We start from the raw sequence: 21,835 nt of genomic DNA, 5'->3' as shown, positions 1-21,835 counted from the left end.
ATGCCCTTCTAGTTTCAGGCTCTCCTAGAACAGGTTTTCCTGCTTGAATGTTGATTATTCTCCTCATATTCTCTATTATTGAGGCTCCTCTCTTTCCAGTCTGTCAGTAACGCTCTGTTTACTTCCTGTCTCTATGAAGCCCCTCCTCTTTAAAAGCACACTGTGCTCTGATTGGTCAGCTGGATCAGTGTGTTGTGATTGGTTGAGCACTTTGAGTGTGTTTGGGAAATGCCCGCCCCTTAACTGCCAGTTTCCACCATAGACTGAAGAAAATATGTGCGTAGTGTGTGTGACGTCACCCGTAGTGTTTCTAAAGAGCGTTTTTGAAGCCTAAAATGGGCGGAGCCGGCCGTCGCCATCTTGGCAGCGTCACTCCCGGATAAATGAAAACGTGCCGCGAAGAGGATTAGCTGAGGTGACGTGACGCTAACACACAGCAGACAAACGGCTAGCAGTGACATCAGTCACTCAAGTGGCCACGCCCTTAATTATGCAGAACTAATACTGCTTAATATAATTTAAACGGATTAGTCATAAAAAACATTCACCGTCCTCACAGTCGTCATGAAGGGCAACATTAGCTTTATAGACCAAAACCACTTTTTGCACCAGACTGTTTACTGAATGTAAAGTTGGGCATTTTAACATGCGGGTCTATGGGAGTCTGTCTAGTGGCCAGTGGAGGAACTGCAGTTTAAATCATGTAGGATTTGAGCGACCGGAAGCCCCTCCTTCTGAAAAGCACACTGTGCTCTGATTAGTCGGCTGGAGCAGTGTGTTGTGATTGGTCGAGTGTGTTTGGGAAATGTCCCGCCCACCAGTTTCAACACACTACTAACTCAAGCAGACCCCGCCCCTTTATTCTGCGCTGAAAAATAAAGTGTGATTGTTTACTAAAGAAACACACACACACACACACACACACATTATGTTCAGATATGACTGGTGTGTGTTTGACTGAAGTCTGTGTTTGCTCAGCTGATTGATGGCTGACCTTGAGCGCTGATGGCTTTCGTCAGGTGACAGTTCGTCAATATCCTCCTTTGTCCAGTCTGACATCGGGAAATTCAGCTTATTAATGATTAATATGTGATTAAACGCGAATCCCTCATGATCTCACGCTGCTGTTTTCTCATTTTCATCAACTAAATGTTTCATGCCATAGTCAATAGTAAAAGCTGGAAATTAAATAATCTGCTTTTATTCATTTATGAGAGTTTTTCTTTCTTTTTTGCTCATGTTTGTGTTGATTTGTTGAGAATTACAGATGATGTTTTTGAAGAAACCCAGAGGAGAATGCTGTCGCTCTTTATTAGCGTTCGCAGTTTCATTGAAATTCTGGAATTTAATTCATGTTTCGCTCCCATTGGCGGATACCATTCATGTTTTAAGGCAAGACTAAGTGAAAAACGTTTTTTATATGCTCTCACACACACAAACACATTCTCACACACACAGACACACACATACACTCTCTCACACACACAAACACATTCTCACACACACAAACACATTCTTACACACACATTTTCACACACACAGACACACATATATACTCTCTCTCACACACAAACACATTCTTACACACACAGACACACAGATATATACACTCTCTCTCACACACAAACACATTCTCACACACACACAAACACATTCTTACACACACATTCTCACACACACAGACACACATATATACTCTCTCTCACACACACAAACACATTCTTACACACACAGACACACACATATATACACTCTCTCTCACACACAAACACATTCTTACACACACATTCTCACACACACAGACACACATATATACTTTCTCTCACACACAAACACATTCTTACACACACACACACACACACACACACACACACACACACACACACACACACACACACACACACACACACACACACACACACACACACAAATATGTCTGTGTCTGCTGAGTGAAATTGCCTCCATTAATCTTGTCACGGCCAGTTTACTTTTATCTGTAAAGCTAAACACATTAAACAGCCAACAGCCAATCACAGGCTTCCTGCAGAACCAGTCCTATACATCTATACATCTGACACACACTGAACACACACGAGATCTCTTTCCTTTCTCCTGAGATGAAGACTCCAGTAATCTCATGACAGCTCAACAATATCTATTCACATTCAGTTCATATCTCTATACTGGACATCAACTATTGACTCGTGTGTGTCTTTCATTTCTCCGGAAGATTTCAGGATATTTCTGAGAGAAAAGCTGACAATATTTAGTCTCGTCACGTCAGCGCTTTATACAACACACACACTGTTTTAAAGCAGATTCTCAGAAAAGAAACAGGGAAATGTTGCAGTGTTCAAAAATTCATTTTTTCCCTGTTTAAATTCCGGATTCGTTTCAATGCTTACATTGATTTTTAGCAATCTAAAGGCATAAGGTCTAAGGTCTAATTCAGTGAAATAGTGGAACTTATTAATGTTGTAACAAGACTTTTTTTTTTTTTAAATTCCATCAGTTTTTCCAGTTTAATATTTCAATATGTTAATGTTTAATTAAAAGATAATAATCAAAAGGTACTTATGATCAATTTAATTCATACAATGTTAACAATTTAATGATTTACTAACTCTTTTACAGTGATAGGGTTCTATTAAAAGTCTTTTAAATAATAAAATCAGAAATTTTTCAGAAATTTTCAAATGTATTATCAAAACTGATGGTAATCAAATAAAGGTGAAAAAATAACAATTTCATTTTTAAATGTAATCAAATGAAAATTTTACATCTCTTAACAGCATTATTTTTTAAGTGCTGCACAACAAAAGTTGTAGAAGATGAAAACTTGTGATATTTTTATGTTATTCATGTTATTATTATCACTAAACACGATCTATCAAATTCACACATTGATGTCTCGTGAAAAGCTCTTTTTATTCACCGTAAATGAGTTTAACAACTCAAATCCTCATTGGACTTTCATTTTTGACAGATAAAGCCACAAAAATGTTTCAGTAATATGAAAATTGTGAAGTTTTAATTTATCAAAAATGATGGTGATCAAATGAAGGAAATTTAATTCATCTTAAAATGTAATCAAATGGAAATTTAACATTTCATAACAACATTAAGTGCTTCACAACAGTTATAGAACATAAAAAAAAATATATATTTTTACTAGGACTGTGCAAAGATTAATTGCGATCCAAAATCCAAAGTAAAAGTTTGTGTTTACATAATATATGTGTGTATAATTATTTTGTATATATAAATACATATGCATGCATGTATATATTTAAGAATTATTTGCACGTAAATACTGTGTATATATATATATATATATATATATATATATATATATAAATACATAATCTATATTATATTGAAATATTATATATATATATATATATATATATATATATATATAACAAATTTTCTTAAATTTATACATGCATGTGTGTCTATTTATATATACAAAATAATTATACACAGCACACACACACATATATTATGTAAACACAAACTTGTATTTTGGATGTGATTAATCTGAATTAATCTTTGCACAGCCCTAATTTTTTACGTTATTCATATATTATTATCACTAAACGCGATCAGTCTATCAAATTCACACACTGATGTCTCGTGAAAAGCTCTTTTTATTCACCGTAAATGAGTTTAACTACACAAATCTGCATTGGACTTTATTTGTGACAGATAGAGCCGCTGAAATGTTTCCCAGTTGTGTGAGTTTTCCTCTGGAAGTGTCGGGATGTGCTGCCGCTCTCAGCCGGCCGTAAGAGTGTGAAATTATATCCGGTTTAGTGTGATTTTATGGCTCCTGAACAGATGGAAGGCAGATTGTAATATCACTACCTGAGCGACTCCAAACGCCATCACACATCCCAACAATCACATTATAGGATCCGCAGTCTTATAAGCGGATTCGGGATCGTATAGCGATTGCCTTCGGATCCATTAACCCCCCGTGCGCTTTTATTTCTTCCCAGCATTCCAGAGGCTGTTGGGTTTAACGACCCCGCCGAAGGAGAAAAGAGGAATGCTGATGACCTGTTACGTTTTTATTTCTTCCATAAATTACTCCATTATGATCTCCGTAAAGCGCTGGAAGGTGGCTAGCGCAGAGCAGCTAACAGCTGTTAGCCTGGATTGAGCTCGACTGCTGGAGTTATCAGGAACAGTGATGATGATGACGAGGAGTACACTAACCTTCATCACTGTACCATTCATTCTGTCACTCTATCTATCTATCTATCTATCTATCTATCTATCTATCTATCTATCTATCTATCTATCTATCTATCTATCTATCTATCTATCTATCTATCTATCTATCCCCCCACCCCCCCAATAGTTGCGTTTAAATGTTTTTTTCTAATCCATCAGAAAAAATCTTGACTCCCAACTCACCGTTTACCAATTTCAACTCTCCTATTTTTTGAGGGAAATCTGGTTTGTAATCACTGAGATGAGGGGGTGGAAACCATTTAAACAAATTATAATAATGGAATGTTTAGTGATTCATTTTGATGTCATATATCACAGCGGCAGAACAAATGCTTCCCATCGCCCGTGACAGATCGCCGTACACGCATACGGCTGAAAAAGCGAGCGTGTCGTCCAATTGTTATGAGTGCTCTGATAGAACGGCGTTTGTTAATCTGTCTGTCTAACAGAGCTCGAAGCATTTTCTCATTATTGGTTTTATCTTAAAAGCAGGAACGAGCCACAAAGACGGCTCCCTCACAATAAGAAATGATGTTTTCGTTCATGTCCTGAGTGCAGCATGTGAATGCAAGTGTAATTTGGTGGATGCATCATCTTTTAGGGTAACTACCCGAATAACATTGCTCACCGTCGGCCCGGATACGCTCCGACTCGGAGAATAATGGAGAAACCGGAGCGATAGAATGGCGAAACAACACAAAAGCAGGACAAGCACTCAAAAGAATAAGACCCTCCAAATAATAATTTTGACAACCCCGGGGGGCAGTTAATGTTATGGCAGGGGACCCCCTCCTCTCTCTCTCAAACGCACTGATCTAATTATTGCATGTTAAATGGGCATCTGGTAAATGGTGCATGTAATGATGCATTTCCAGTGATCTGCATTAAGTGCGCTCTTGTCCTGCTCGGAGGCTTCGACACACAAATTGGCCCTCTCAGGCTCTTGGCCCTCCATCATGGCTCCGGGCTCCCGAATAACCCCACTTACGACGTGCCCCGGGTCCTCCGCGCAATTAATGAAGTCAGGCCTTTGATTGATTCAGTCCATAACGCGCCGCTCTCGGGGAATTGAGCGGAGATCATAGAGAAAATGAATTCGGAAAATACATGAGCGAGAACATGTCCTCTCTTGCGGGTGAGTTTATTTGACATTCATATTCATGAAACTGCCAATTTATGATTATTTTCTGAAGGCTAATTAACAAGTGAGAGTTTGAAATAACCTCTGATTAGTGTGTGTTTTTCTAGTCGACTACACTGGCCCGTTTCTTTAGGTTTCGCTGCCAAAATATTTAGGTTTTAGCGTAGTAAGGTTCGTTAGTTACCATTTATGAATTGCACGCATTTATTAATCTTTATTTAAACATTTACTAATACTTTATTAAAATCTTGTTTACATTAGTTAATGCACTGTGAACTAACAATGAGCAAAGACGTTAACAAAGATTAATAAATACAGTAACAAATGAATTGCTCATGGTTCGTTCATGTAAGTTAATACATTGATTAATGTTAACTAATAAACAAGTGTTACCGGTTTCAGAAAGAATTGTGGGTGTGCTGATTGACAGTCCTACAAGACTTATTAACATTGTAAAATCAAGAAATACCAAACTAAAAGATTTGTTTTCTCCAATCTGAGCCTAACAGGAATGACAGCGGATATAAATAAGCCCATCTGGAAGACGCAGACTTTAAAGAAACCGTCCGTTCACGCAAATACAAATTCTCCAATTTATTTACAGTCGTTCTAAACATCTTTGCTGTTATTTTTTCTGTGAGGCACAAAAGGGAAACGTTAAAGAATGGAGATTTTCCCCGTACGGTGACAGTGACGATGCCTGTGAAGCTCCAGAAATGACGAAAAGCACTTAAAGTCCTCCATTAATGCCATAAGTCCATTATGTAGTACGTCTAGTCATGAAGGTTTTTGCTGATGTATAGCGTCATTTATTTAAAAGCAGCACTTCACTTGCTGCCTTTTTAATGATTTAATTCTTTGAAAAAAATGAATAATAATTTAAAGCTGTTGCAAATGGGGCAATTAGTTTGTGGTCTCTGCTTTTATGTTTTGTGAAATATATGTTTTTATAATTTATTTATTTGTTTAGCAAAAAGCGTAGTGTTCCAGCAAAGGCCTATGGGAAACATATGGCAAACATTAGCAATTATTTGAAGCAAAGTTAGCTGTGCTTTTTGGACTTTATAATGTACTTTTTGATTCTTTTGGGAGAAACACAGAGCTGCATAATTCTGGATAATTTCAGAATCACAGTTTAATTTTTTAAAGGGATAGTTCACCCAAAAAGGAAAATTAGATTTACTCACCCTTAAGTCATCCTAGGTGTATGACGTTCTTCTTTCAGACGAATACAATCAGAGTTATATTAAAAAATGTCCTGGCTCTTTCAAGCTTTGTAATGGGAGTGAATGGGTGTATGTCTTTGGAAGTCCATAAAAGTGTCCATGATAAAAGTGCATCTGTACATGATAAAAGTGCATCTGTCCATCATAAAAGCGCATCTGTCCATCATAAAAGTGCATCTGTCCATCATAAAAGTACATCTATCCATCATAAAAGTGCATCTGTCCATCATAAAAGTGCATCTGTACATGATAAAAGTGCATCTGTCCATCATAAAAGCGCATCTGTCCATCATAAAAGTGCATCTGTCCATCATAAAAGTGCATCTGTCCATCATAAAAGTACATCTATCCATCATAAAAGTGCATCTGTCCATCATAAAAGCGCATCTATCCATCATAAAAGCGCATCTGTCCATCATAAAAGCGCATCTGTCCATCATAAAAGCGCATCTGTCCATCATAAAAGTGCATCTGTCCATCATAAAAGCGCATCTGTCCATCATAAAAGTGCATCTGTCCATCATAAAAGTGCATCTGTCCATCATAAAAGCGCATCTATCCATCATAAAAGTGCACCTGTCCATCATAAAAGTGCATCTGTCCATCATAAAAGCGCATCTGTCCATCATAAAAGCGCATCTGTCCATCATAAAAGTGCATCTGTCCATCATAAAAGTGCATCTATCCATCATAAAAGTGCATCTGTCCATCATAAAAGTGCATCAGTCCATCATAAAAGTGCATCTGTCCATCATAAAAGTGCATCTATCCATCATAAAAGTGCATCTATCATCATAAAAGTGCATCTGTCCATCATAAAAGTGCATCTATCATCATAAAAGTGCATCTGTCCATCATAAAAGTGCATCTGTCCATCATAAAAGTGCATCTATCATCATAAAAGTGCATCTGTCCATCATAAAAGTGCATCTATCATCATAAAAGTGCATCTGTCCATCATAAAAGTGCATCTATCCATCATAAAAGCGCATCTGTCCATCACAAAAGCGCATCTGTCCATCATAAAAGTGCATCTGTCCATCATAAAAGCGCATCTGTCCATCATAAAAGCGCATCTGTCCATCATAAAAGTGCATCTGTCCATCATAAAAGCGCATCTGTCCATCATAAAAGTGCATCTGTCCATCATAAAAGTGCATCTGTCCATCATAAAAGCGCATCTATCCATCATAAAAGTGCATCTGTCCATCATAAAAGTGCATCTGTCCATCATAAAAGCGCATCTGTCCATCATAAAAGCGCATCTGTCCATCATAAAAGTGCATCTGTCCATCATAAAAGTGCATCTATCCATCATAAAAGTGCATCTGTCCATCATAAAAGTGCATCAGTCCATCATAAAAGTGCATCTGTCCATCATAAAAGTGCATCTATCCATCATAAAAGTGCATCTATCATCATAAAAGTGCATCTGTCCATCATAAAAGTGCATCTATCATCATAAAAGTGCATCTGTCCATCATAAAAGTGCATCTGTCCATCATAAAAGTGCATCTATCATCATAAAAGTGCATCTGTCCATCATAAAAGTGCATCTATCATCATAAAAGTGCATCTGTCCATCATAAAAGTGCGTCTATCCATCATAAAAGCGCATCTGTCCATCACAAAAGCGCATCTGTACATGATAAAAGTGCATCAGTCCATCATAAAAGTGCATCTGTCCATCATAAAAGTGCATCTGTCCATCATAAAAGTGCATCAGTCCATCATAAAAGTGCATCTGTCCATCATAAAAGTGCATCTGTCCATCATAAAAGTGCATCTATCATCATAAAAGTGCATCTTTCCATCATAAAAGTGCATCTATCCATCATAAAAGCGCATCTGTCCATCACAAAAGCGCATCTGTACATGATAAAAGTGCATCTGTCCATCATAAAAGTGCATCTATCATCATAAAAGTGCATCTGTCCATCATAAAAGTGCATCTGTCCATCATAAAAGTGCATCTGTCCATCATAAAAGTGCATCTATCATCATAAAAGTGCATCTATCCATCATAAAAGTGCATCTATCATCACAAAAGCGCATCTATCCATCATAAAAGTGCATCTGTCCATCATAAAAGTGCATCTGTCCATCATAAAAGTGCATCTATCCATCAATGAAGTGCTCCACAGGCACTGTCGGGGTAATGAAGGCCTTCTGAAGTGGAGTGATGCGTTTGTGTGAGAACAATATCCATATTTAATACTTTATGGACTAAAAGAACGAGCTTCCGGCAGACGGCCGTACACAAGTCGCCTTCGAACGTCACTTCCCTGACGAGAGCGCCGGTCTCCTCGGCTCTGACCGCTCCTGGCCTGCGTCTGCAAATCCGCCGTTAGTGATCCGAGCGCCGGCTCTGAAAGGGAACGGGAGAAGACGCTCTGATTGGTTAATTGCACGTTGCGCCCAAATCACATCTATGAGTAATGTAGCGACTTCAGACCAACACAGTTTAGATTAGCGTCGGCCGAGATGAGGTCCGCCCGCAGTTACTTGCGTTTCAGATTGTTAAAAAGGGCCCATTAAGTTAGTAAACTATTTGTCAATTTGATGAATCTCAGTGGAAATGTTCTACCCAAATGCATTCATGTATTTCCGATGCGTAATGCTGAGGTGAGGTGTGTGCATCTCTTCTGCGGTGAACTGACCTTTCCTCATATTATTACCTTTATGAGCCTTGATTTACAGAACATGCCCTGCGCTGATATCCACTCTGAATGTCGGGACGAGGACTCATTAAAAGACCTTTAAACGAGCCTTTAGAATGCGCCCTGTCTTTGTTTTATTTGTCTTCTGCTTAATTAGAGAGGATCATCCGACGCATAAAGAGCATGAACCAACAAATCCCATAATGCAGCTGGAGCCCATTCAGCTGAAACTCTCATATCCATCCATATATGATTTCAGCCCACACACAATCTGCGCTCACACACACACACACTCTCACACACACACACACACACGCATCCATGGAGTCGTTCTCCTGCTGCTTGAGTGTTATATACTTGAAATATTTTGACTAATTTGATTTTGTTTTGAGTCATCAATGAGTTTAATAGTGATGGATGCTGTTCACACACACACACACACACACACACACACACACACACACACACACACACACACACACACACTCTCGCACTATTTCTGCTGTATCTTTATTAGAGTGTTTTTTAAGCTCTCCTATAAAGCTTCTGTATGATATTTCCAAAGCCTCTACATGATCTGATAAACCTGTCGCACTCGATCTCCTCCAGTCCTTCTGTCTCTGACTGAGAGTTTAGACTCTTTTATCAAGTAAAAGTCCTTTAGTATATTATATATTATTATTTATTATATATTGTACAAACGTCCTCCTTCAGCTCGAGCTTCACGAGTCTTTCTGCTGTCAAATCTGCTCTGATATTATCAAGTAAACGTGAGAGTAGCTGTGGTATTGTTAGTAATATTTCAGCTAGACTGAAGCAGGTTTGCTTGATTATCATCATCATTTATTATTAAAATCATGAGTATCAAATATGATCATCAGGCTTTCGAGGAAGGTTTATTTGTTCATCTCCTGTTGCATTGCATTAAACTACAGATCTTAAAACTAAGCATTTAAATGTCATCTTACCAAGACATATTATCGACAGATTGATATTTAAATACATTTTATGTAAGTATCTGCTATACTGTAATAAAGATCTCCTTGATTTACATTACAAGCATCAGAATTTCATCACTTATTGTCCATATGCACATCAGCGTCTGCAGTAAACAGCATATTTTTGCTCATATGCTTCAGTGTCTGGATAAAACCGAGCTGTTTTTCCCTCCATATTCTCTCTATATCTGACTATATGAGCCATTAAAGGAGATCTTTCTATCTAAAGGTTCAGTTAACTGTGCCATTTTAATTTCAAAAAGATAGATTTTTCTCTGTAATATTTCATATGCAAAACTTTCACCTCTCTATCACTAATGAAATTATTTTATTTATTCATTAATCTCGCTTTTTTCCGCAGATGAATCTGATCACGGTCGACCCGGGTTTGCCAGTGATCTCCACATGAGAGCCGATCTATAATCTACACTCAGAAGAAAGTCCTACCAGATGTACATCTGTGTAAAACCACATTTGAGGAATAAGTAGCACATCTAACCTTTATTTCTCTACTTACGGGCATAAATACGCAAGTACAAAACACGTAAAACTAAGATTATGTGATTCAGCTGGCAAAAATATAAATTGTTATTATAAACTGTGTATATATATATATATATATATTAGAGCCAGAACGATATATCGGCATGCCGATATTATCGGCCGATATTAGGCATTTTCCATAATATCGGTAACGGCAGTTATAATGGCCGATAAATGAATATTTAAAAAATAAAATAAAAACGGACGAAACACGCTTTAATCATCTCTCCTTGGCCTGTTATATTGAAAATGTATGTTTTACAATTTGCAGTATGATGTTATCTATTGCTAAATTATGGCTCATCATAGAAGTGAACATTTAGACAGAGAGAAAAAGTATCAAACGTATCTTGTGCAGAGAAGTTAGCTTTCCTTTTACACGTGTGTGAAATCCAACAATATTTAATACAAAAAAAAAATATCGGCCGATATATCGGAATATCGGATTTTAAAACCCAAAAATATTTGTATCGGTATCGACCTTCAAACTCCTTTATCGGTCGGGCTCTAATATATATATATATATATATATATGAAGAGTTCAGATGCAAAAGCCTCTAAATGCCATTTGAAATTTTCTTCTTTAATGATGATTTTTATCAAACTTGTATATTTAAGTTCAGTAATTTCACTTAAATAACAATTAATAGGTAATTATCATTGCCATTTAAGTGAAATCACTGAACTTAAATATACAAGTTTGATAAAAATGATCTTTCTAGAAGAAAATTTCAAATGGCACTTAGAAGCTTTTGCATCTGAACTCTTCATATATTCTCTTCTTTGACCATGTGGGCGGGGCAACCTGTCATATGTCATATCTCATTTGAGATCAGCCAATAGCAAACCACCACCATCCAATCAGTTCTTCACAGACACAATCAACATTTGTTCTTGTTTGAGAAGCGTTTCACTCGGATATACGGTGCAAAAAGGAAGAAAAGACAAACCCAACTTCCCTTTCATGCCAGTTTTAAAAATGTATAAATACAGTATAAGATGGCATAGTTAATTTCTTTAATTAGATCTTGGCATTTACACAAAATGTATATACAGTAATAATAAAATATATATTAATAATTAACTTTATTTTCTATCTCAAAGAGCTTCACAGAAATAAGAAAAAACAAACGAGATACAATAATAGAAAAGAAAAGCATTCAGATAAACAATACGAATATAAAACATGTCAATATATAAAACATGATATATAGAAAAGAAAGGTTGATGAAAGCGACCCTAAAAAAGTGCGTTTTGAGGGCAGATTTAAAACCACTAAGAGATTCTGCTTGCCTAATAATGCTGGAAACATCCCGACTCGTTGTGTATCCGGATCATCCACGCATAACTGAGTGTGTGTTGCATGCTGTGTTGTTTTCCTCAATGCTCTTGGCTTCGTCTCTCTTCCATGTGCCTTTAAAATCTGTGCTGGAAAAGTGAATTCATGACATGACAGATGGATATGGAAGAGAAGAGGCCAGTGTCTCCTCCTCTTGATCTGTGTGCTTAATGAGACTCGACTGCAGGAGGCCGATCTGCACTCGTATGAATGATAAAGCCGGGTCGAAGCCCGCATGGCTGTTTGTCTCTGAATTACTGATGGATTTCTCCGACCGGATCTGCTGGAGTTCTTTATTAGTGTGACTGTGACCTTTCTGCTGGGATCGGGCTGCTGGGAGTCAGGCTTTCGTTGGGTTTTATCGGCAGAAGCGGCAGAAGCTTCTCTTTGTCCCTCCAAAACCGATTAATGAGTCCCGGTGCTTTACAGAAACACACGCTGAAAATATGCATGGTTAATAATGTCGAAATAATTACACGAGCTGGCGTTGAGTGTCGCCACATGAGGCAGCAGAGAGTTAAAAATGCTTTCGCTAATAAAAAGACGAATTCACATTAACCTTCATTTACAGTGATCCACCCGTTGCTGTGTGTGACCCTGGAATAAGCCAATAAGACAATATTAGGCTGAAATACAATTATTTGAAAATATTAAATATGAAAGGAAAATCCCCTTTAAATGTTTGCCATTTTGCTGCATTCACTCACAGAAATATATTTTTGATATATTTACGGTAGGTAAAAATCTTCATTGAACATGATCCTAATGATCTTGATATCCGAATGATTTTTTGGCATAAAAGAAAAATGTACAAATTTGACCCACAGAGTGTATTGCCACAAATATTCCCTGTGACTGGGTTTGTGGTCCAGGGTCACACACACTATTTTTGTTTTTAGGATCATATAAAATGCTTTGTGTGCAGAGCAAACCTTAACTGAAGTCATTCACTAATCAATAGTAGCCTAGACTTGTTGTTTAACTACTGTGCTCTATTACCGGTGGGCGTGGCCTCCTAGGGCAGCGAAGCAAGTGCATTCTGGGAGTTGTTGTCTTTCATCCACATAAGCCAAAAATACATTTTCTGGCTTTTCCCAATCTAGAAAGCTCCACATAAATGACCCATTTTAAATACACATTCATCTTTCCAGAGGTGAAGTATCCTAAATTGATCAAAAGTGACAGTAAAGTAATTTATAATGTCATAAAAGGTCATTTTATTCATCAAAAAATCCTGAAAAACAAAGATAACTGTTTTCATCATTGATAATAACTCATCTTAGAGTGATTTCTGAATGATCATGTGACACTGAAGACTGGAGTAATGATGGTGAACATTCAGGAATAAATTACACTTAGATAAAGAACAGATGATTTACACTGGAATAATAATATTTGACTGTATATCTGATTGTCTTAGTGAGCAGAAGAGACTCTTTCAGAAACATTAACCTCTTTTACGTAGTGCACTTCAACATCTCTGCTTTTGTGTTTTACTCAGAAAATACCAGCTTGCCAGTTTCTACCGTTGTGAGTAAATAATAACAATCTTCATGTTCCTTTAACTATGTGTTTGTGTGTTTTCTATCCATCTTGACAGTACCAGTATGTGCCCTAGAGAGATTTGGCAGCGTTCATGAACAGAAATGTCTTCACACTTCTGCGGGGAAGATCATCAGCACAATGATCTGGATGCGATTGATTAATGACGGGCATGTGGTCATTGTGCCTGTAATGGACGTATCAGTCACACGTCTGCTGTTCGAATTAGACGTCATTAATTGTGACAGGCGCGGAGACGGTGTCGCGGTGAAGGGCCAAACTGATTAAATGCTTAATTTTGTGGGGACACGAGAAGCAAGAGGCTTTGTTTTGTTTGTGTAGTTCGGTGAGCTCATGCATATTTATGAATATTCATGTAGGGTCACCTAAACCCTCTAATCTGGGATATTTTGCATGCTGTTTCTGATATGACATGCTTACGCGTTATCCCACAATGCTTTGCTGTTTGAAAGTCATGATGGCATTTATAGAAGCTGTAACTAGAATTACAGCATCGTTGCTCATTTGAGTCTCGGTTCGTTCTCCTAAAGTTCGTTAGAAATTAAAATAGACACAATCCTAGTCGTTAGAGATGCAACGATTTAAATATTTAACCGATAATTCTTTATACTTGATAACCGATATATCGACCGATAAATCCAAATCCAAATTTTTATATCATTTTGAGAGCCTGATTACAAAAATAAGAGTAAAAGCCACGGCCCAAACACACAATTATAATGTTCTCGTTATAATTGTATGTAGCCGATATGACAGAAATGCCTTTTTTGAAGTGATTTCAATCACATTTTAAGCAATTCAGAACCATCACATCTAAAGTGTCTCAGCTGAAGGAAAAATCCATTATTTATTGGCTTTAATATATCAGACAAATTTTCTTATCAGGACCGATAACGATAATATTAAAAATGAACAAGTATCGGCCGATACCGATATGGTGGCCGATATATATCATGCATCACCAGTCCAATCACCAGAGTACGAGCATAGAGCTATGACATTAATGTAGAGTAGCTCAGAAGTGTGTGAGTTCATTATAGTTGATGGTGTTTTGGCAAACCTGAGCACAGTTTGAGCTCTTTTCTGAAGTAGGATTATACTGTGGTATTTCTCCATCTGTCAAGACTTCTGCTGTCTATGAGAAATAACTGAGCTAGATAAGAGATCGCACATGTGAAAATCAGGACGATGCACGTGTAAACTCTTAGAAACTGTGACTTATACTACATCTTATGCTGTCAATGCTCATTTGAGTCTCGTCTTTGTCTCAGATGTTTCTACTGGAATTCCTCAGTTGCTCGTTGTCAAGTAACAAGCTTTAAATTGAATGTAAAGCAGTTTAGATCATTGATGAGAAATATTTGAGTTCGTATTGAGACTTTTATCTCTTATTGGCAAGTTCATACAGACACACTCACACACACACACATACTCACTTAAACACACTCACACATACACAGACACACACACATTCAATAATCTGAAAGTGTTGTGAAAGTGTGCTGGCGGTGAAAGAGTTAAATCATAACTTGGCAAATATGCGACATCACCTGTTTGCAGGAAACGTCTCGCTGTAATATCTGAGCTCGTACAGAAAGTGTTTAGATGTCCTCTCGCTGTAGGAGCCCATGGTGTGTGTGGCGTAACATCAGCTCGTCCTCCGTCACGCCCGTTCTCTCTCTCTCTCACACACACACACACACACACACACACGTCCTCCAGTCGGCTCGTCCTCCACGAACACAAAGGCCAGTCAGCCGGCCTGATTGTTGAACAAAAGCGAGAGTGTGAGGAGCGAGCCTCTGGTCCCAGACTGGATCTGCACACTTCACTGACTCTCGCTGGCGACAGCTGACACACACACACACACACACACACACTGTTATTAAGACACATCAACAGTTGGAGCCGGAGTCGGAGAGACGATCCTGTGTCTGAACCCCGTCGGGTCCTCACCTGTCTCTCTGGCACCCGTTCTCATCCTCTTACGCGACTCAAATATGAGAATATACTGCAAGACATAATGCGATATACTGCAAAACTAGTGTGAGTGTCACAATATACTGCAATACAAAAATGCAGCAATCTAAAAAGTGGCCTACATTATTTGAAGAATATCTAGCTGGTGAAAGAGCGCAAGCATATTCGTCTAAAATAATTCAATATTTAGAAATGAAGAAAAAATAGCTTTACATGTAATATTCACAAAGTGTGTACATATATTGCACATATAGCATTAAGACTATAATGCCCATATTTGAGCAGTAATGTCTGTGCTGTCCTGTGATAATGCAGCTGAAAATATCAAACATTTATAATGTAAATAATTAAGAAATATATTACATTATATATTTCTCCATATATGTGTGTTAAAAGTGAGATATTTCAAGCCTTTATTTGTTATAATTGTGATGATTATGGATTACAGATATGAAAACCCCAAATTAAAAATATTGGTAACACTTTACAATAAGGTTCATTAGTTAACATTAGTTATGTTAATACTAATAATGAACAGCACTTATACGGCATTCATTAATCTTTGTAAACGTTAATTTCAATATTTACTAATACTTTATTAAAATCTTGTTAACATTAGTTAATGCGCTGTGAACTAACACGAACAAACAATGAACAGCTTTATTTTTATTAACTAACATCAACGAAGATTGACAAATACCATAACAAATGTATTGCTCATGGTTAGTTCATGTTAGTTAATACATTTACTAATGTTAACTAATGAACCTTATTGTAAAGTGTTACCAAAATATTTTTAAGATATAATTAGAATATTGTGAAAAGGTTTTCATATCTGTAATCCATAATAATCACAATAATAACAAATAAAGGCTTGAAATATCTCACTTTGCATGTAATATTGAGTCTATATAATATATTAGTTTTAGCTTTTAAGTTGAATTACTGAAATAATAGAATTTTTGCATGATATTCTACTTGTTGTAGTTTCTCCTGTATTGATCTTCATCTGTGGCGATCATGTCTTCTTCTCTAAGGTTGTCCCTCTCCTCTCGCTCCAGTGCGCAGGGAGGAGTGTGTGTGGGGAACAGCAGGACCGGCAGCTCGTGTGTGTCCCGCCCGGAGCGATGCACATGCCGGCCCAGCGGCGGACCAGTCCACACACACACACCACAGACCCGCTCATGCTTCTGCCAGCAGTCGTCAGTGTGTCCGGCACACGGTCAGCACATTATTCCCTTACTGCTTTATTTAAAACTGCTTACACACATTTTCTAAACTCGGCCTTTTTTATTTTTATTTTTATTTTTATTTTTATCTTGACACACAAACCCAAGAATTGCACACACAATGCCTCGTGTCTCTTGCTGCATTCAGAATATCACACACACATGTACGTTGCAAACTTGTGCCCTAATATTATATTTTTGGATGTGTCATACACACAGTTATTCTGAATCTGAAGCTCTTCTTTCACGTGTATTTCTGTACAAGATTGAAGAGATTCACGGTAAAGGCGAAAGCAAGAGTGAAACCAAATGATTATTGTTTTACTGTAAGTGTGTGTGGCTGTGAATACAGTAATACAGTCTGAAACACATATTATGGGATGGCACAAAATATTGTTCATTTTTTATGCCATCCATTTTTTTATTATTATCATTTTACAGTTTTTTTTTTCAACTGCTTACACACAAAATATTTTCTTGTCACAATTTCTGAAACATGACCACCAGAAACACACACACTTTTTGTAAACCACTACACACAATTCACACAATAATCTAACAGGAAGTCTCTTGATGTCCTTTTTCAAACACAACCTATAAAAATACCACAGTAATTCACCAGAGCCTAACACACACACACACACACACACACACTACTCAAACTCACACACAATCCTCACACACACACACACACTCACACCCACTCCTCAAACTCACACACACTCACGCAAACACACACTCACACAAACTCCTCACACACAAACTCCTCAAACACAAACTCCTCACACACACACACACACACTCCTCAAACTCACACACACTCACACAAACTCCTCACACACAAACACTCACACACAAACACACACACACACACACACACACACTCCTCACACACAAACACACGCACACACTCAAAACACACTCCTCACACACACACACACTCCTCACAAACAAACACACACACGCACACACACACACTCCTCACAAAAATACACTCACACAAACACACGCACACACTCAAAACACACTCCTCACACTCACACACACTCCTCACGCACACACACACTCCTCACACACACACTCCTCACAAAAATACACTCACACAAACACACACACACACACACACTCGAAACACATTCCTCACACTCGCACACACTCCTCACAAACACACACTCCTCACAAACAAACACACACACACACAAACACACACACTCCTCACAAAAATAAACTCACACAAACACACGCACAGACTCAAAACACTTTCCTCACACTCACACACACTCCTCACACACACACACACACACACACACACTCTTCACATGTGCAAACACTCATCACTTTACTGAACACCAGCCAATCATGGCTTTAGATTAGGCCTGTACAGGTTTTGATGCTTACACACATTTTCAAAAGTTTGCCTCTTTTTTTAAAACTTTACACACACATCCAAGAACTGCACACACAAAACGCACATCGCCTCACGTCTCTTGCAAAATGATGCACTACATTTGTAATATTCTGAATGCAATGCTTTATGTGAGGCGATGTGCATTTTGTGTGTGCAGTTCTTGGATGTGTGTGTAAAGTTTAGAAAGCGTGTGTGTGTGTGTGTAAGCAGTTGATCAAAGCTGTACCCAAGCAGATGTGTGTGTGTGATGATGCTTATGAAGGAAGTTGCCATCTCCCCTCTCTTGTGCCATAAATTACCCTGCATGTAAACAACTGCTCTTATCGCATTCATAATGAGGACGAGACATGTTACGAGTCTGCCGGCGGTAATAAGCGGGATTAAAATCCATAAATCTTTACAACAGGGACGTTAATATGATCAATCAAAGGCTTTGTTCCTGTGATCAGAGCGCATGTGTCACGCCAACGTGAGGAACGGCGTCAGAATGGCCTTGTGGGAAGTTTCTGATCATCTCTCCTTCTTCTGGACATCATGAAGATTTAGTGAACTTTACATGATCAGTTTATGGAAGTCATTTAGTTTTGTATTTCTTTCCCGTAGACAGATATACCGCAAAGTTTGGAATAAGTGTAATGTTTTAAAATGTTCTTTTCTGTTCACCAAATCTGTGTTTTTTTAATCATAAATACAGTAAAAATTGTGAAGTATCATTCCAGTGTAAATCATCTGTTTTCTATGTGAATATACAGTAAAGTGTAATTTATTCCTGAATGTTTAGCATCATTACTCCAGTCTTCAGTGTCACATGACCCTTCAGAAATCACTCTAATACGTGATCAAGAAACATTTATTATAATTATTTTATTAGAGTGATTTCTGAAGGGTCATGTGACACTGAAGACTGGAGTAATGATGCTGAACATTCAGGAATAAATTACACTTTACTAGATATTCACATAGAAAACAGTAACTTTCAATTGTAATAATATTTCACTATATTTACTGTATTTTTTAGTAAATAAATGCAGTCTTGGTGAGCAGTAGATACTTATTTTCAAAATCGTTATAAATCACTATTCCAGATTTTTGTCTGCTAGTGTTAGCCATTGATTTCAGCACAATAATAGATTTCACGTAAAAGAGGTTTTGGTGTTCATATAGAAAATAAAATATGCATATAATTCTTAATAAATGTTATAAGAGTAGATATCAAAGAGCAGCACATTCAGTCCTCTTCATAGATTCGTTACATTGCAGGCAAGCGATCTGATTGGACCGTGCAAATGTTGTGCGTTTGTGTGTGTTTTTCTGGATTCATATTGATAAGTAATTAGCTGAGGATCTCTATGAATATCAAAAGGAAATATTCCCTACATGTGTGTGTGTGTGTGTGTGTGTGTTTTTATCAGTGCTGCGCAGAAGACAATAATGCGAATGCTTTTGAATTATAAGCTTTGCTACAACAATCTATGAGTGAAAAGGAACTTTTTTCCCGTCTGCATCATCTCAGCGAGTGTTTTATGCAGTGAGATGTATTCGGCCTTTTCCCAAATTTCAGTTTGGATGAGAAACTTTTGGAAAACGTGAGCTTTTTTAACGAAAACGCCATTTTGGAATGTATCCGGATGAATGTACAGTCCCTCCAGGATTTCACGATTTTTTTTTTGTGATTTTTGCGATCAAAATGACTGATTTTGTGGTGGTAATTTCCAAACATTTGTGAAAAAATTTGCGATTTATATATAACATTTACCATAATAGTATTGAGTCCTTCCAGAAAAACGCAGAGTTTTTTTGTAATTGTTGCGGGCAAAAATTGATTGATTACGTTGCCCGTTTTCTTTAAAAATGCGATGGAATATGCGGGATATTTTAGCAAATTTATGCGATGAAATTTCAGGAATTTGCAAAAATTGAGGGAACTTGCAAAAATTGCGGTTTGATGAAAAAGAGAAAAAAAGTGATTCCCCCAACATCCTGCTCTCACTAGGCTAATGTAAGAGTCATTTCTTATTACTTCCTTTGATAAGCAAGCATACTACATCATAGAAAGTGCTGGGAATATTTAATTTCTCATGTTTTATTTCCGACTGTAACGAGTGTAAATAAGGTGTGGCCCCTTTAAGAGCTCTCTGCAGTGTTATATGTGCGCCTCGAACGCCCCGTGTGTGCGGGTCATTTCTGTTTGATGCTACTTCTTTTATCTTATGTTGTTTATTAACTAACGACGTGACGGTAGAACGTGTGACAGACAGTTATACGAGTTCGATTTGTGAGATGTCGATCGCCTCCGTGAGTCTGTCCGGCGTCGCGTAATTGCGTCACTTCATAACGTTCCCATGGAAACAGGGGGAAATTGCTTCTCTTGTGTGAAGCAAACGCAACATTTTTCAACCTTCTGCTAAGATACATGTGACTTTTTTTGCAACGAAAATGCGAGGATTATGAAATTATGCAAACCCCGCATATTTTGCACGGAAATCGGCAATTTATGCGGCGAAAGTGCGGCGTATTTGAAAAAATGTGGCCCCCGCATAAATATGCGGACCTTGGCTGATTTTGCATTGAATTCAGCGATCGCATAATCGCGTTTTTCTGGAGGGACTGAATGTAGGCGTACCCTTATCTCTCTCCGCAAACAAACACAGTTGACATGGATTTCCATCCTTCCTCTGGGAATGGTTTGGGAAGAGAAGGTCACCTCTGAAGTGCCTGAACCTCTCGGGCTGAATCATCACCTGGCATTGCAATGGAACCCCCCCCCCTCCCGCTGTCCGACACTACATCAGCCGATCCGCTGGGACTCAGGTGTGTTTCCCTCTCGGTGAATAATTGACCTGACGCCAGAGGAACGGGGGGGTCGTCTCCTGCAATGACAGAGAGGACGCCCCGAAACCTGCTTCCACAGTCCTGAGCAGAGAACGATCATAATGCAGGATCATAACGCAGAGTTCTGCGTATAACATATCTAAACACCAGACTCCATAAATCTGGTTTGCTCTGAAACATCTCAGATTTGCGTTTAAAAGACGTCTAATAGCGTCCAAACACAGCCAGATGTCTAGACTAACACAAGGCAACGTCTGGCTGTCAGTGGAGATTTAATAGACGACTAAAGCATCGCCCAATAATAGACTAGTCATCAGTTAGATCACACGTCAAAGAAATGAAACCAATCACTGTTGACTTTGCCTACATGATGGAATATCACACATCTCACGAATTACTGAGGCAAAATGACATGTAATCAAAGTCAAGGTTATTTTGGCTATAAGTTTGTTACTCTGCCGGACTATATCGGGTCTATAGTTTACCTAGACGATTGCTCATTGTGAACACGACATTTCTTAATGGCCACGCTAAACAGAGCAGTAAATATAGTCTGTCTTCTCAATCTTCTCTTGTTCGCCGGGTCAGACAGATATAGATGGACGTTTTTTCCCCACTACTCCCTATTTGTAAGGAAATAAAATTGCGTAAATTGGCCTATTGGTGGACTTTTACTT

The 21,835-nt window shown here is 38.0% G+C and overlaps 1 protein-coding gene across 1 annotated transcript in view; it reads left to right on the top strand.

Moving 5' to 3' along the window:
- The window catches only part of LOC120471873 (uncharacterized), an 80,746-nt gene that overhangs the window by 38,171 nt on the left and 20,740 nt on the right, over positions 1-21,835 (top strand). Inside the window, exon 3 of the mRNA XM_089126347.1 lies at positions 16,727-16,911. Coding sequence (XP_088982473.1) covers positions 16,727-16,911 — 185 coding nt within the window. The remainder of the gene's footprint in view (positions 1-16,726; positions 16,912-21,835) is intronic.

The sequence above is a fragment of the Pimephales promelas genome, chromosome 23 (assembly GCF_988280905.1).
Source record: "Pimephales promelas chromosome 23, fPimPro1.hap1.1, whole genome shotgun sequence".
In the NCBI taxonomy this organism is placed as follows: Eukaryota; Metazoa; Chordata; class Actinopteri; order Cypriniformes; family Leuciscidae; genus Pimephales; species Pimephales promelas.
The sequence above is the reverse complement of the archived record's forward strand: the minus strand, read 5'-3'. Positions and strand labels throughout refer to the sequence as shown.